General features: G+C 37.0%; 1 protein-coding gene across 3 annotated transcripts in view; it reads right to left on the bottom strand.

Annotated features, from left to right (window-relative positions):
* The window catches only part of arb2a (ARB2 cotranscriptional regulator A), a 180,605-nt gene that overhangs the window by 141,771 nt on the left and 21,920 nt on the right, over positions 1-16,914 (bottom strand). For all 3 annotated transcript variants that reach the window (XM_016527978.1, XM_016527980.1, XM_016527979.1), the window contains exons 5-6: positions 14,724-14,789; positions 13,371-13,562 (exon numbers count right to left, since the gene is read on the bottom strand). In XM_016527978.1, the coding sequence (XP_016383464.1) occupies positions 13,371-13,562; positions 14,724-14,789 (258 nt within the window). The remainder of the gene's footprint in view (positions 1-13,370; positions 13,563-14,723; positions 14,790-16,914) is intronic.

The raw sequence follows: 16,914 nt of genomic DNA, 5'->3' as shown, positions 1-16,914 counted from the left end.
AATAAATAGCCTAAATAACTGGAACCTTGTTTTGCACAAAATAAAATAAAATTAAATTAAATTAAATATAAAAAAATTATAAAATTAAATAAAATAATGTTTGGAGCACACAGTTTTGATGTGTCAGATTACTTGTTTCCGATGTAGAAATGGTGTACCCGTTTCTGTTAAGACTATTAGCATGCTCAAAATTAATCTCCTTTAAACCACGTATGCTTAAAATATTAAAGTTAAAAAAAACAAATCTAGACAAACTGACATCACTTATCACTGAAATGTTGCTGCACATTACTTTTTTGACCGCATTACATAAATTACGAAGTTTTCTAGCTATACTTGGTGTAAATGTAAAGTTTATACTATCATCCTAACTCAGATCCTAATTTTTGTAACAAATAAATGACCACTTTGATGATTACAAAACTCCGACATCTAAAAAATATTGAAGACACAATCCTCTTTAGTTTCAATGAATTTAGCTATATTTTGTTAATAGATGGTATAGCTAACTACATTTACCATAAGTAGAAAAAGCAGATTAACTATTTAAAATTTCGAGTAATTTGTAGTCTGGAAAGGTACAGTTTCAAAGTAGCATCCACAAAACACAAAAGCTAAATAAATACCCACATAAAAATCCTAAAAAGCTTGAAACTATGGATTAAATATGAGAAATAGAGTGTCCATCAATTCACAAGTACTTCCCGCCCATCCAAAATTCACCAATGACCTTATGTTGGCATGAGAGTAAAGAAAAAGTATGAGCAGCTGCTTGAGGAAGTGACACATTGAGACCAGCCATGTGTCTGTCCACAGTAATCTCGACTCTTTAACTCTGGGGAGTGCCAGGAAGACACTGCTAAGAGATCCGTCCACAAGTGCCAGTGACTGTCATGTGAACGTGACTCGCCCTGTTCAAGTGGGACTACCCAAGTCAGATTTCCAATGCTGAGACCTCAAAGCTCTGGGACTCCTCCAAAAGTCAATTAGACACTTTCAGTCAGGTTTAGTACCACTTTCTTTGACTGTCCATAGCCAGGCAAAAAAAAAAGCCCTTCAAACACACGCACGTCCACCAAGGGACTGATCCTGGCAATGACAGAGTTTGGCTTCTTTATGCTTATGGAGAGGTTGTCAGTGACTCTCAAGGACACTTGGGGGTGTGTGTGTGCGCGTGTGTCTCGGAGGGGAAGCAGGTACGCCTGTCGGAGCGTCTGGCTGCTCCCGGTGCACAGGGGCTTGGTGACATCGCCCGAATGCTGATGTCTCCCCCACGCTTTCACCCGGCGACGCCACGGCTCCCACTCTGACTTTCAGCCAAGAGAGCGAGTGACAGGTCTGCACACACACACAGATTTGTTTCAGAAGCTTGTTTTTTTCCCAGGTCTCAGGAGCCCATTCACAGGTGGTTGTAATAGAGCTGAATATTTCCTGACAAAAGCCTCTCTTTCTCTGGGCGTCTGTCTGACAGGTGTGTGTTAGCAGAAAAGGAGGTCAGTGGTGCAGCCACTAATTTAACCTTTGGATGTATAATTCTCACACTATTTAGCCCCTTTTGATAAAGACACGGATATAAACAAACAAAAGACAAGATAAATAAATTTTTGAAGAGGATTTTCACCTGGGCCAGCTTAATATGCTTAGTCAATTATAAGCCAAATGCAGGTTGACATTGCTTTGTTCATTTGAGGAGTCTAAGCACAGCAACACTGATTGTTAGAGCGACCTAAAATGATTTATTTTTCTCCCGAATCTACTAATAAAAAAATAAAAATAAAAAGCATACAACTACTTCCAACCTCTTCCAAAATTATTATATTTGCATTTCTAAATTGAAATTAAATGTGATATTTTTGTGGTTGGGGTCAAAGCTGAAGACTGGACTAATGGCTGCTGAAATGTTAGTGTCACATGATCCTTCAGAAATCATTATAATTTTGATTTAGAAGAAAATTTTCTTAGTACTATCCATGTGGAAAACAGTTGTGCTGCTTAATATTTTTGTGGAAACTGGTAAGTATGGAAAGTATTTATTTGAAATGGAAAAAATTAATAACATTATAAATGTCGGACACACTTTATTTTAAGGTCCAATTCTCGCTATTAACATACCATTAACTACAACTTTTGACTCAATAAACTCCTAATTTGCTGCTTATTAATAGTTATTACGCTAGTTGTTAAATTTAGGTATTGGGTAGGATTAGGGATGTAGAATATGGTCATGCAGAATATGTGCTTTATAAGTACTAATAAACAGCCAGTATGTTAATAACATGCATGATAATAAGCAACTAGTTATTAGTGAGAATTGGTCTCTATACTAAAGTGTTACCTAAATGTCTTTATTGTAACTTTTGATTAATTTAATGCATCCTTGCTGAATACAAGTATTAATTTCTTTACATACATACATAAATAAATGACAAAAATAACAAATTAATGAATGAATGAATACATACCTAGACTTTTTCGCGGAAAACATGCAGCATTATTTCATATTTCAGTATTTTATTTTATCATACTTACTATTTACCGACATATGCATCTTGTTGCCTGGATTGCTTGTATTTACAGTCGTTTTTGTTAAGATGAAGAAAACGGCTTAACTGAAGAAAAACTTCATTTGTTGATTTTTTTTTTTCCTCAAAACGGAAAACTGGGTCTCACTTTATATTAAGTGGCCTTAACTACTATGTTCTTACATCAAAAAATAAGTACAATGTAGTTATTGTGTTCACATTGTATTGCAAAACACTTCTGCTGCTATTGTAGTGGGATACGGGTAAGGTTAGGGACAGGTTTGGTGGTATGGGTAGGTTTAAGGTGTAAGGGACGAGTCAACAGTGTAACTATAAATGTAATTACAGATGTAATTACATGCAGGTATTTTTAAAATATAAGTACAATGTAAAAACATGTATGTACACAGTAAGTGTCACGGAAACACCTGCCTCACCAGCCGAATCAGCCTCCTACACCCGCTCACAATCACCTGATTACTGATCACGGACACCTGCACCCACTTACCACACCACTCAAATACTCACTCACCTCATTCACTCGTCGGCTGGTCTCAAGGTTACAAGCTTCTCCGCATGGGTTCCTTGCCTCCCGATCTGCCTACCAAACCTCGGATTCCTCAGTTCTCGGCCGGAGGACCAGAGTGCCGACCCCAGATAAGACTGTGTTCTATGCTTCCATTTATCCCTACGTTTGACTCTTTTCTGTTGGAAGCTCCTCCTCAGTTCCTATTAATAAACTCTCTGCCTTACGTTAACCTGTTTGTTTGCCTCTTTGTCCCGGATGTGACAATAAGTGCATTGTATCAAACTATTAATTTAAATGTAAGTACATAGTTGTTAAGACCACTTAATATAAGGTGGGACCAAATATGGGTTTACTTTCTAAAAGCAGCCAAATCTGTTGGATATTTCTCTTCATTTTCCCCAGAGAAAGAAATGGTTAACTATGATAATCAGAATTTATTTTCACCTATACTAAACCCCACCCTCAGTATATGATGTGTGGCCGATTGTTTCTACAATTGTCATTAAAATGAGATAGAATAAGTATTTTTTTAACAAAACAAATGACAATTTACTGTTAATCATATCTACAGTTGTAATAAACAAGATCTTTGTTGCCTTCACATCATTCATACTGCACATTCAAGCAATTCAGATGCTAAAATGCAGATATCTTCGGAACCAGTCGGCCTTCTAAGAGCTGTGTTCATAAAGGAGCGGCGGCTATTCAAAACATTTGGAACCGGGCCATGTGGTCCATCTTCATTATCATAACAACACATACATTCATTTGTTCTTCTCTTTCGTTGAACCACAGAATATGGCGAAGACCCAGTTAACCCCTATTTGCGCCAACAGTTCCTCCCCATCGATCAAGCTCTCGCAAAATGGGCCAATTTGCCCGGAGAGCAACTCTGGCATGTTTCTTTTTCTTTTTTCGCAGGTAGGCTGAACTTTGACCTCCTCAGCAGTCCTCCAAGGATATCTGTATGGCTTCATTTGGTTTCCCCCGATAAACTCAATTTCCTGCGAAAACTTTGGCGAGTCTGTTACCTTGACCTCGACAAAGCGCAGCGGAGAAGACGGCATGAAAAATTTTACAGATCCAGGACAACAGAAGAGCCCTTAAGACTGCCAAGAACACAATGAGAAATTCTAATCGATATGTTCGTATGGGCAGCTTTCATTTGGGGTCGGATTTCTGCTCGAGTATGTTGTTAAAGATTGATATACAGAACAATAAAAAGGACTCTATTAATAGTACTGGGTTATATTTTATACCACTCACTTTCTCTCTTCCCTTCTGTCCCACTCACACAAACACTTCATTCAGGCTCAGAGAGCCATCCCAGGGAGAGAATGAGCGAAGACCTACCTTATACACTGCCACAGGCATTGTATGAGAGAATCTAAACAAGGCCATCCCATTGGGACACTCACACACTGCCCGCAGCGCAGAACGACCTACTACACACACCTCGCCGCCTGCCTCTGCCATCATATCATCAGTTCATTTTGCAGCAGAATCCAATTATCAACACTCTGTTAATGAGTGAATGATCCCCTATAATGATTCATAATGGTTTTCTTGCTTTGGTCCATTAAAGGTTTTTCCTCTCTTACAAAAATAAAGTACTGTAGCAGTACTGTGGTATCATATAGTATTACTATGGTACTGTGGTCAATGACATGACACTTTTTCCCCCCGGATCTACTAATACAATAAACATACAATTACTTGAATAAACCTCTTCCAAAATGCTTATAGTTTTCATTTTTGAATTAAAATTCAATTTGATATTTTTTGTGGTACATATAACAATAGTGACTGCCTTACATTACAACAAAGAAAAAGAACATTAAATAATTTTTTATAAGCAGTTAGGCCACATTTTTCTACTATTATTTCTTGGAAAAATAGATATTTTATACAAAATTTCCTCACTGCTTATCAATATTTGAAGGTAAAATAAAAAGTCAAGTAGTGGGATCTACAAAATTCATGTTGTGCAACCAACATGCAGTAAGAAAAACCGAAAAAGGAAATATCACAGAGAGGACCCCTGAAGACCCTTATACCTCTCATAAAATTTGAACTTTTGAAAAATTTAATTCAACAACAAACAAAAAAAAAAAACGTTTATTAATACAACTTTAATGAAACGGTGGTAAGACAAAAACATATAGGTATAAAACTTACTCCTATAATAATCATTCATTACTATTGCATATATTTTATTAATATATCTTAAATATAATTACTACATATATAAATATTACTTCATATATCATTTAAATTAAATGTTATTTTATATTATTATATTTTTAATATATAAATAAAAAAAACATGCTCTATCATTGTTTCATGTCCAAAAAGTAAAAAATACCAGTAACACCATAGCACTTTATTAGTACACCATCCCCTTACTATGACATCATCCCACCCAAAGTGATGGCCCATAAATCTTTGCGCAGTGATGTGAGCAGCTTGTCTGATGGTCTAGATGGCATCAGAACAATCTCTGGTGGGATACAATGAGCAAGTGACATTTGAATACGTTTACATAATGAAAAACATTTGCTCTAAAGGTAAGATGTGTCTGTGTGAAAATAAGATGACAACAGAGCTATATGGATGAGCATCTGATACCTATTCTGACTGTCAGATGAAGCTACGGCGGTGGGGGGAGTCCGACAAAATTAGGCGGCAATCAATAAACGCTGAAGGCGCTCTCAATGCTCACGTCTGCAAAGAGAAACGCTAACTCATAAACCCAGCCTCGTCTGCAACACACCTCCCCATCAAGACAATTAAATGCCAAATAAATCTTTTAACATCTAACAACATGGTAAATCGCTCGTCGGAGAGCGAGAGAGCGGTGGAAACTGTAAAATGGGAAGCAGAAGAAACTATAGCCAGTTCGCTGATGAGACACTGCACGGTTAAGACTGGGGAATAGGGCCACAAAAATAATGTTTTCTTCTCTTTCTGATAAATTTTTAATTTAGCCCGGCTTGCCTGCACTCTTCCCAGGCTAGGGTGTGGTAATTATTGACAGCGGTGATTCCCGCAGGGGGCTATTTAAAAGAGTTTTAACCCCAGAGCAAGTCGCTCCCTCACATGGCCCTTTGAAGGTGTCAAGTTCATTGATTTTAACTGCAGGAAATGCTGCACCTTCCAGCAAGATGGAGAATGCGTTACCCCCGTGCTGGGCCACAGTTACCCCCAGTATCCCGATGCACGCCTCTATATCTAGTTAACGTCATTGAGGGGCAACATTTTCCCCTCGTATACAGGAAGCGTAACATCTCTGATGCTAAAGGCTAGCCCTTAGCGAGTGAGCTATGGATCGACTGATAATCATAAATGCAGAAGAAGAAAAACAGGTCCCCAGTCAGTAAAGAGAGAAGGGGAAAAAAGGAAGCAGGAAACTTAAGGGATTTCAGGCAGAGAGGACAGCAATGACATACAGTATCACACCGCGTCTGCAAATGACAGAGGGAGAGAGGGAGAGATAGTGAACCGATTTTGAAAAAGACATCAATCTGGTGAAAAAAAAAAAAGCAACATGACAGAAATTAAACAAGATTCCTGTGTTTGAGTTTGCCCGCTTCCCGGCCCCCTTTCAGCCTCCCATAGAGAGAGAGAGAGAGAGAGAGAGAGAGAAAGCTATATGGGGGTTGATTTGGGTCAGGGAGGAAGGGGGTAGAGTTTACTGAGGGGGTGCAGGTCAAAGCAACAGCAAAAACAAACATGCAGGCCAGAGACTGGAGCAGAGAAAACACGGATAGGGAAAGAACAGGACAAAGAAAGATAGATTGGAAAATAATAGAACTGTATCAGGAGGATGAGAGATATTATTTGGTATAGCATACTACTCGTGCTACTTTTACGCAGTATGCATATTTTCTCTACGTACAGATGACCGACTGCATTTGACAAAATGTGCAGAAGGAATATATCCCATAATGCAACAAGCTCGAACCGCCAAATCCACCAATTTGAATCTGTTAACAGCTGTCTGGAAGTTTGGGGTCAGTAAGAAATTAATACTTTTATTATCAGCAAGGATGTAGTAAATTGGTTAAAAGTGACAGTAAAGACATTTACTGTAATGTTACAAAAGATTTCTATTTCAAATAAATTCTGCTATTTTGAACTGATTTTCACAAAAAAATATTAAGCAGCACAACTGTTTTCAACATTGTTTTCAAAAGCAACAAATGCACCAAATCAGCATACTGATTTCTGAAGGATCATGCGACAGCGAAAAATGAATGGCTGTAAAAAGAAAGAAAGAAAGAAAAAGAGCTTTGCCACCACAGAAATAATTTTAATATATACAGTATGTAGAAAAAACATTGTAAATTATAACAATATTTCACAATTTTGCTGTTTTTACTGCATTTTTGATAATCGAATGCAGGCTTGGTGGGCATAATAGACATAATAGGCTTTCAAAAAAATTTTAAAAAAAAATTAAAAAAAAAAAATTTACCGACCCTAAACTTTTGAATGGTACTGTATGTTGGTGGATATGTTTCATCATATAGGTACATGGAAAAGTTCATTCATGTAATACAATCATTTTTGATGTAAATCCACATTTCAAATGTTAATTTATTCACTTATTTGCCAAGTAGCTTAGTAAAAACCAAAAAGGATATATACAGTGAGATGGACATTATTGCAAAATGAACCCAGGCAAGGGGGTTTGGACATTGACACAAAGCTTAAATATTGTGCATTGTTTTACATAAGAATAAGAATAAAGGTTTTAGACAATATAGTTCAACAAGGTATGCAATACACAAGCATTCCTTCCTGAACATCCTGTAGTCAGAAAAAGAGAAGGGATAGGAAAAAAAAAAATCCTGCAACTGTATATTACAGATAAGTAAAGTAAGATTGGATGGGATAACAGGGATGAAGAAAACTGAATAAAGTAGGGAACGAGTGAGTGAACCTACGAGGAAGAGGGAGAGGGAGGAAGGGAGGGAGGGAGAGGTGTTGGAAGAGTTGCAGTATATTTATTGCCTCTGTCAAGAGCTCGTTTTCACTCATGCTTCCTGAGAGCCACTACAGGGAAAAATATCTCAAGCTTCCTGCATCAGAGAGACAGAGAGAAAAATCCTCTCACCTTTCCAGTCACGTCCTCACGTTAGCCTCGGCTACATTTTGGCTGGGTCAATGTCAGAGTAACTGCAGGCTTAAACAAGATGCTCTGAGTGAGCAATCAATCCGGCTCTGTCAGAGAGAGTGCGACTGAGACGAGACGAGAGCAGAGGGGGGTGCTCATATGAGGTTAAATCAGCCATTTGAAAATATTGCAGCAATCAATACATTCATACACACCAGGCACGTGTCCTCGTCCTTGCATAAACACCAAGCTAGTTTAGGCCAGTGGTCTAAACTGGTCTTGTAATCCTGTCAGGACAGACCCGTGACCAGTTTTAGGGGTCACAGATCACCCACAACTCTAGTTTACAGTACTTGAATTCTGACCTTGCAATACGAGTGAAGTCAAAATCCCACAGTCTTTCGTTTCTCCAGCTTTTTCTTGCTCTCTCCTGCTTCTGACAGGTCACAAGCTAATGATTCTGCTACCATGATGCAACAGGCAGAGCTGTCGGCTGTCAGGAGTTAAACTCATGAAGGAATAAGCTGTCATTAAGCAAGCTTGCTTTCTTTCTCAAACACACACACAAGTTCATACGCATTCACTCTCTCGGCAACCCAGCTGTCAGACTCCGGCCCTGTTTCCCAGCGCTGCCACGGCGGCCTTCTGTGGACGCCCAGAGTCTGTCACACGCTCGCCGCTGTGGGAATAATGCACAATCTTCTCTTGCACAGTGGCACGTAGTCAGTGGTGTGTGACCAGCTAAACTCCTGCACACATGCAACAGCTGGATCAGCAGTTATTGCATTTATCTTAAAGTTGTATTAATGGTCGTGTAATTTTTCCTTCTTTTCATTACAAAACATTAACATTTATACCAGCCCCAAACTTTTATACTTTTGAATGGCATTTTATTATTTTATATTCTGAAATTACATAAACACACTACCAGTCAAAAGTCAGAAGTCTCTTCTGTTCACCAAACCTGCATTTATTTGATCCAAAGTACGGCAAAAACAGTACAATTTTGAAATATGTTTACTATTTAAAATAACAGTTTTCTATTTGAATATATTTTAAAATGTAATTTATTCCTGTGATTTCAAAGCTGAACTTTTAGCATCATTACTCATTCCATGATCCTTCAGAAATCATTCTAATATTCTGATTTGCTGCTCAAAAAAACATTTAGTATTATTATTATTATGTTAAAAAAAGCTGAGCAGAATTTTTTCAGGTTTCTTTGATTAATAGAACGTTCAGAAGAACAGGATTTATGTCTGTATCATCACTTTTGATCAATTTAAAGCCTTTTGAATGGTATAGTGTATAATGTTACAAAAGCTTTTTATTTCAGATAAATGCTGATCTTTGGATCTTTCTATTCAAAGAATCCTGAAAAAAAAAGTACTCAACTGTTTTAAATATTGATCATAACAATATAATAATAATAATAATAATAATAATAATAATAATTGTTAATAATTGTTTCTTGAACAGCAAATCAGCATATTAGAATGATTTCAGAAGGATCATGTGACACTGAAGACTGGAGTAAAGACGCTAAAAATTTTGCTTTGATAACAGGAATAAATTATATTTTAAAATATATTTTAAAGAAAATAGATATTTTTAAAAGTAAAAATATTTCACAGTGTGCATGCTTTTGCTGTATTTTGGATAAAATAAATGCAGGCTTGGTGAGCAGAAGAGAATTCTTTAAAAAAACATTAAACATCTTACAGTTCAAAAACTTTTGACTTGTAGTGTATATATTTGCTACTTGATTTTGAACTAAACTTTGAAGAGTGCTTGATTACAGTTTTCTCTCTCTTATTTTCTGATTTCAAAACCATTCTGGTCTGGCTTCAAAAACGTTGATTGTTTGAGTTGTCTTCCTGCTGTGTTTTCTCTGACAATGTGCTAATAAAGACAATAGTCTACTAGGAAAGGAAAGGAAAGGAAAGGAAAGGACGTGTGGCCAAGTATGGTTTCCCATACTTGGAATTTGTGCTTTGCATTTCACCCATCCAAGTGCACACACAGCAGTGAGTAGTGAACAAACACGCACACACACCGTGAACACACACCTGGAACAGTGGTCAGCCAATGCTGCGGTGCCCAGGGAACAGTTGGGGGTTCGGTGCCTTGCTCAATGGTCTCACCTCAGTTGTGGTATTGATGGTGGAGAGAGCGCTGGTTATTCACTCCCCCCACCTACAATCCCTGCTAGACCCGCGACCTTCGGGTTTCAAGTCCGACTCTCTATCCATTAGGCCACGACTGCCCACTAAAGTGCCCACTAAAGCCCACATCAAAATTGTGAGCAACTCAGAATCAACCTGCTTTATTTTACAATCTTATTTCTACACAATAATTTTTAATAAAGCTTCACAGGACAGATCAGGGAGCAATGAAATCTGTTTGTAAGCATGTAACCAATTCCCATCAGAATAACACATCTCACAGGCTAAAAGAACAAACTGATCTCGGATCAGAGCGTATTCGGCACGTGGCCTCAGGTGGCCTTGTTTATCACAGAGGAAATCACAAACACGAGCAGTCACTTGAAGAATCAGACAGCGCATCCGCACACCTTCAGCAATTCAGATATTGCAAAGTGACAGCCACATTCCCTCTGTCATACTGATATACACGCAACAAACTCTGGAATCTCTCTTCGTGTAAATGCTAGTATGATCATGTCACGGCAAAGCTGGGGTCATTATTTAGCATGATAAATGGTCAGCAGAGCACAACATGCATTCTTTCCGTCTAACCCGTCACAGTACGCCCCCAGAACGCACCTCTTCGCAAATGCAATAAGCCACTCACACACACCTACAAGCAAACTCGCCTTCCCTGTCCGTCTTTTCCCGGCACTGTACGAAAAGTGACTTTGCCTGCAGACATCAGTGTGGCAGTGTGTGTGTGTTTTATGACATTTAGATGGAAGAGCGAGGGAGATCTCCCTTAAGTCAATTTGAACGCACAGGCCGATGAAATTACACAGGTAGCGGCGGGCGGCGTGACAAACGACTAGCCGCGATGGACGGAAATAACTCCACTCGGGGATACGTCCTCCGACAGAGAAAAGAAATGAAAATCTAAATTACAGTTTACAGTACACACGTAACAGCAAAACAGCTCCTTTTGCTGGGTAAATAAATATCTATGGATTGGAGAGAGTAAAGAGGGATACAGAGGAGAAAATAGAGATAGATACAGCAGTTGCTCAGACTACAAGCATGTGATAACACTTTCAGTGATGTTAAAATCTACTGGCCCAGTCAGACCAGAAGTTCAGATATTTACACACCCTGCCAATATCTTTACACACCAAACCACATTCATTTTTAATAATATAAACTAGAATAATATAGAAATAAGTATTTTTAATGTGTATAAAATACACAAACAAAAAAAAAGAAAAAACTTCATTATGTTTTAAATTCACAATACAAAAATAAAAATATGCACTACTGGTCAAAAGTTTTGAATAATTAAGATAATTTAAGTCTCTTATGCTCAACAACGCTGCATTTATTTGATTGAAAATAGAGTAAGAACTAGGGGTGGGAATTGCAGGGTACCTCACGATACGAATCACAATACATGGCTCACGATATGGTAATATCACGATACAGCGATTTTTGCAGTAATTGATATATTGCTAGACAATCCTATAATGATACATCACAATATCTAACTATGAAAACAAAATGCCTGTGAAAAGGTTAAGTGCAACTTTTCTCTTTTTATTAAAGTCTAAACTGTTAGAAAACAGCACTGTAAAAAGTTCTGTAAATCAAATTTAACTTAAGTAAAGTAAATTAATCATTTTATTCCTGGACTTATTAAAAGCTCACACTTTTCTTTGTGTGTAAACCAACACATTTAACTGCTTATCAACTTTTTTATATACAGTGGTGGCCAGAATGATTAGAACACTAGTATTTTCACCAGCTAAAAATGGTTTTAAGTCAGTTATTTCTATCTTTTGCAGTAGTGTGTCAGTAGGAAATATAAATTTACATTTCCAAACATTAATTTTCCCATTAATTGTAATAATCCAGTGAGATTTTTGTTTGCACAAGGAGTTTGGAAAGAAGTCGAAAATGATGCGGCCACATTTTTTAGATGCTGGGAGCAGGGAAAACTATTTAGAGTGCCTTATTGTATTAATTAAAATATCGATATTTGGCACCAGTGCATCAATTCTCGTATCGCATGGAGAAGGACAATGATATATTGCCATATCGATATTTTGTCCCACCATAAGTAAGAACAGTAAGTAACATTGTGATGTATTATTACAATTTACAATATTTTTAACATTTTATTCCATTTTAAAATGTAATTTATTCCTGTGATGGTAAAGCTGAATTTTTAACATCATTAAAGGGTTAGTTCACCCAAAAATTAAAATTAGCCCATAAATTACTCACCCTCAAGTTCATACGTCATCAGCCCGGAGCTGCTTCCGTGTACAACTGTTGGCGCAAGCTACATTAAAGTGATTATTACATTTTGAATATGGATCTTTTTCTTACAAAAACGCATCGATTCAATTAGATCAAAGACCATTTTTAATATAACTCAGACTGGATTCGTCTGAAAGAAGAAAGTCATATACACCTAGGATGACTTGAGGGTGAGTAATTTATGGGCTAATTTTAATTTTTGGGTGAACTAACCCTTTAACTGTTTTCAACATTGACAATAAAAAACATTACTAATAAATGGGCACCAATAATTGATAATAAACAGCATCAAATCAGTATATTAGAATGATTTCTGAAGGATCATGTGATACTAAAGACTGCTGAAAATTCAGCTTTGCCATCACAGGAATAAATTACATTTGATAATTTATTAAAACAGAAAATATTTCTAAATAATTTTAATAATATTTCAGAATATTATTGTTTTGTTGCATAACTTATTTCTGAAATATTAATAAAAAAAAAGAGTATGTATGTTATTAAAATTTTGCTGGAATTGGAACTTAAAGTTGCCACATTTTTACTTGATTGACATCTGATCTCAGAACAAGATAATCTGGATAAATAAACTATATAGCCAACACACACCCAACACAACACATATGCAATAAATTATTTTACAACAAAAAGTGAAAGTAACTTTGTATGCATCATGCTTAAATACTTCCCTTCGCTAAAAAAAATAAAAATAAAAATGAAGACAAAATAAGACCCACCTCTTTGGCGCGGTTAATGAAGGGTATCTGCGTCCCACTGTTGAGGTCTTCATTAATGATGAGGCGCCGAGCCCACTGGCCTGCCCTTACCACTCCACTGCCCTGGATGAGAACCATGATCTTCTCTGGGTTAGTGAGGGCATCCTCGCTCATGTAAATAAAGCTTTTTGGTTCATCCTCAGTTGCATCAACCTGAAGGAATATAAATATCACAATTAGCTCCAAACTGAGATGCCATTCGCCAGTTACGACGAGGCACAAGATTACAGCCAATTAAATCTTTAGTTTGGAAATTTCATTTTTATATTGAACATACTTAGGGCACTTCAAAACAAGAGTTCACACTACATTCCAAAATTCTACAGTAAATGAAGCAGTTTATAACCAAGTAAAACTAGAAACCTAACATCCATCATCATTTAGTCGAACTCGGCAAACTCTGTGAACCCCGATCCGATTATAAAAGGTGTTTTTGTGTTGTTTGTGCGACTCCTCAATCCCCTGATGTGTGTCAACAACTATATTTACTCTTATTAAAGTGGGGCAGGACACTCTCAGAAACAGCAGAGTGAGTCAGAGCCTGGAATCATTTCTAATGAACGGCGTTCAATGCCAAAAACATCAACTGATGTCTGTCTGCATCTGATGACTTCATTACATTGCAACAAATCTATCTTGACATTTACATGGTGTATGCTTCCTGTGTGCTGATAAGTTATGTGGCAAACTCTAAGATGAACATAGAATCATACGCTTAGAAATAACACAATGCATTTTGTGTCTACTCTTCTTTCAAACAGACTTTGATAAATGGATTAAGCATTAAATGCAGTTGGTCACAGGTAGCTTTGCCCATGAAACTCTCTGAAAGACAATACAGACTCCAAGGACATCATTTGGTAAATACTCTCCACAAATAAAACAGCTCATAAAAGCCTGTGCCAGCATTGTTCAGGTGATTTATGGAGAGAAATTTACAGTGCTTTTAAAAGGACATAAATTCTATGTCTACCAAGTGCAAACACCCGCTATCAAAAATGATGTGTAGTTTAATGATACGCCTCTTAAAAAGTGTACTAGAAATCATAACATTATTGCTCATATGAATGCAGTGACCACACCTCAGGAATCTCCTTGAGCGTACGCAATTTTGCCATCAGAACAAATGCAATTTTCTCCTGGAGAGTTGAGAAGTTTTGAAGAATATCTTTCTAAAACTTAGTTTTCACACAATAAAGACCATTGTAATCTTATAGGATGCCAAGAGCAACTGCATCAATGCTCGCAATAATTCTGTTTAGAATCAAATTGTGGGCATCTAAAGTATTAAGGAGGAAAAAATACATTACTTACAGGGAGGATCTCCTTCTTCAGGTTGCAGTCGTTCTCCAAGCGTTCATAAACATACTTTGTAATGATCTACAGGAGACAAGAGAGACATCCTTATAAGTCTTTCAAACAAACTTACAAATATATCTCCCAATTGGTTTGAAACTAAACTATACTGTAACTCCAGATGGACCACTTAGAAAAAAAGCACTGAAGAGAGTTATTAAAGAATATTAGATGGACCCTATTCATATTTCTGGGGTTCTTAGAAGAAGTCGGGTAATCTTAGTAGTGAACAGAAACTAAACTGATAAAAAAAAATTCACTCGGAAATTGGGTAACACTTAATTTTAAGGTGTCTTTGTTACACATACTTACTATTATAATAACAATAAATGATGAATAATTACATGCAAGTAGCCCTAAGCCAAACCCTAACCATATAGTACGTGTATGTAGTTAATTAATATTACTCAGTACTTAAATTTATAATTACACTGTAACAATGACACCTTAAAATAAAGTGTAACCAGAAATTGCTAATAAATTTCACAAATAATTACAAAGAAACAAGAACAGGCTGAATTAATTGCAAAACTTTAAAGAAGAAAAACTGATAGTATTTTATAAATTAATATAAATTCATCTTCTTTAATCAATAAACTTAAAATATTTTTAGTGTACAACCAATAAAAATGTTTGAGTTCCCTTTTTCTCCAATAACAAAAGAAACAAAATTACAATAGCATTTCTATGACTTGTCAAAAGGGCAAAGTGGTTAGAAGAGAGAAAAATGTCAAATTTGCCATCACTCCCTCAGCAGCTGTATTAGAAACACTCATGCAGCAACATAAACTTGTTTTCAGTAATTTAATGCAAAGGTAATATAATAAAGGAAAATTATGTGATAAACATGAACTTTTTTTTTTAATTGAGAAAAAACTGCTAAATGTATTATATTAAATAATTCTGGAAATGCATAATCAAAATCTGTGAAAAAGGTCCATTGCGTAGTTTGATTTATTTGGTATAATCGTACAAAGCATACTGTAATGCAACTCAAACTGAATGTTTGAAAACAATGTTTTTTTTTTTATTATTTATGACGATCAGAATTAATCACACTTCTTTGTATGTATGCAAAGTCCATCCAGTTGTACACTCGACAGCCGCAGTGAATGGGATAATTGGAACTGTCTGGATTTCACTTGTTCTGCTCAGAGAGCCGAGTGTACGGGCGCTGTCAGCCTAAAGCGGGGCAAATCTAGAGTACAAACAGCGTGTTGATGTAAGGTATGTTTATCCCTGCAGCTAAATTGCTAAAGAATGTGTACACAGTGCAATTTCAACCCCGGGCCAAAAGTTTCATGGTTCAGTGACATCAACAACTTTGAGCATTTTTTTCTTGTTTTGCTTTAGCTCACGATCTGCAACAGCTGAAACTACAGTGTTTAAGAGGTGAATAGCAAATGCGCTAATTAAGATTAGATGTTTTATGGTGGTTGTGATTTGGCAACAGTCAGCAGAACAGCTCCAATGTAACAGGGCTTATCTTTCAGGGCACGCTCATCCTGTTATGCCAAGTCTGAGAGAACTTTACGGCCAACCCGGGAGGAGGCACTAACAGATGCCCCACTGGAATGGAGCGTGAAGGTGGTGGAGCCGGATCCGTGTCTGACGGCTGAGACTGTCAGCTGTGCTGGTGTCACAAAATGTGTGAGGTCTTGATCTACAGTCAAACAGAGCTGATGGGTGAAGTCAGTGTGATGCACACGGTCTAGAGCAGTGGTCCTCAACTGGAGGGTCAAAACACAAAATTCGTTGACCGGTCTGTTCTGATTGTAAGCAGAAGGGAATCAAATACAAATGATAATGTGTAACTAACCATATAAAAACTAGTCAAATTAGGCAGATGCCTACATAGACAAGGTTGCATGATGCAAATGCCCTTGAAAACCATCAACAAAACTAGGCAAGGAAAAGGATAATATGACTCAGAATAGATTAACTATGAGATCACTTATAATGATAGACATTTTGGTCAGGCTGTTGGGCAATTTTTGCCCATTTTAAGATTATGACATTGGCATGTTTCCTTGGCCAACAGTCTTAACTTTCTCGTATGGCCAACTTTCTTTTGTCTGAAGTGTATGTAAGTGCATATTAGAGTGTATTTCATTTCAGCATTTGTGTGCGTGTGTGTGTGTGTGTGTGT

Source organism: Sinocyclocheilus rhinocerous, unplaced genomic scaffold (genome assembly GCF_001515625.1).
Source record: "Sinocyclocheilus rhinocerous isolate Xijiao unplaced genomic scaffold, SAMN03320098_v1.1 scaffold62, whole genome shotgun sequence".
NCBI lineage: Eukaryota > Metazoa > Chordata > Actinopteri > Cypriniformes > Cyprinidae > Sinocyclocheilus > Sinocyclocheilus rhinocerous.
This window is presented reverse-complemented; position numbering and strand designations above follow the sequence as displayed.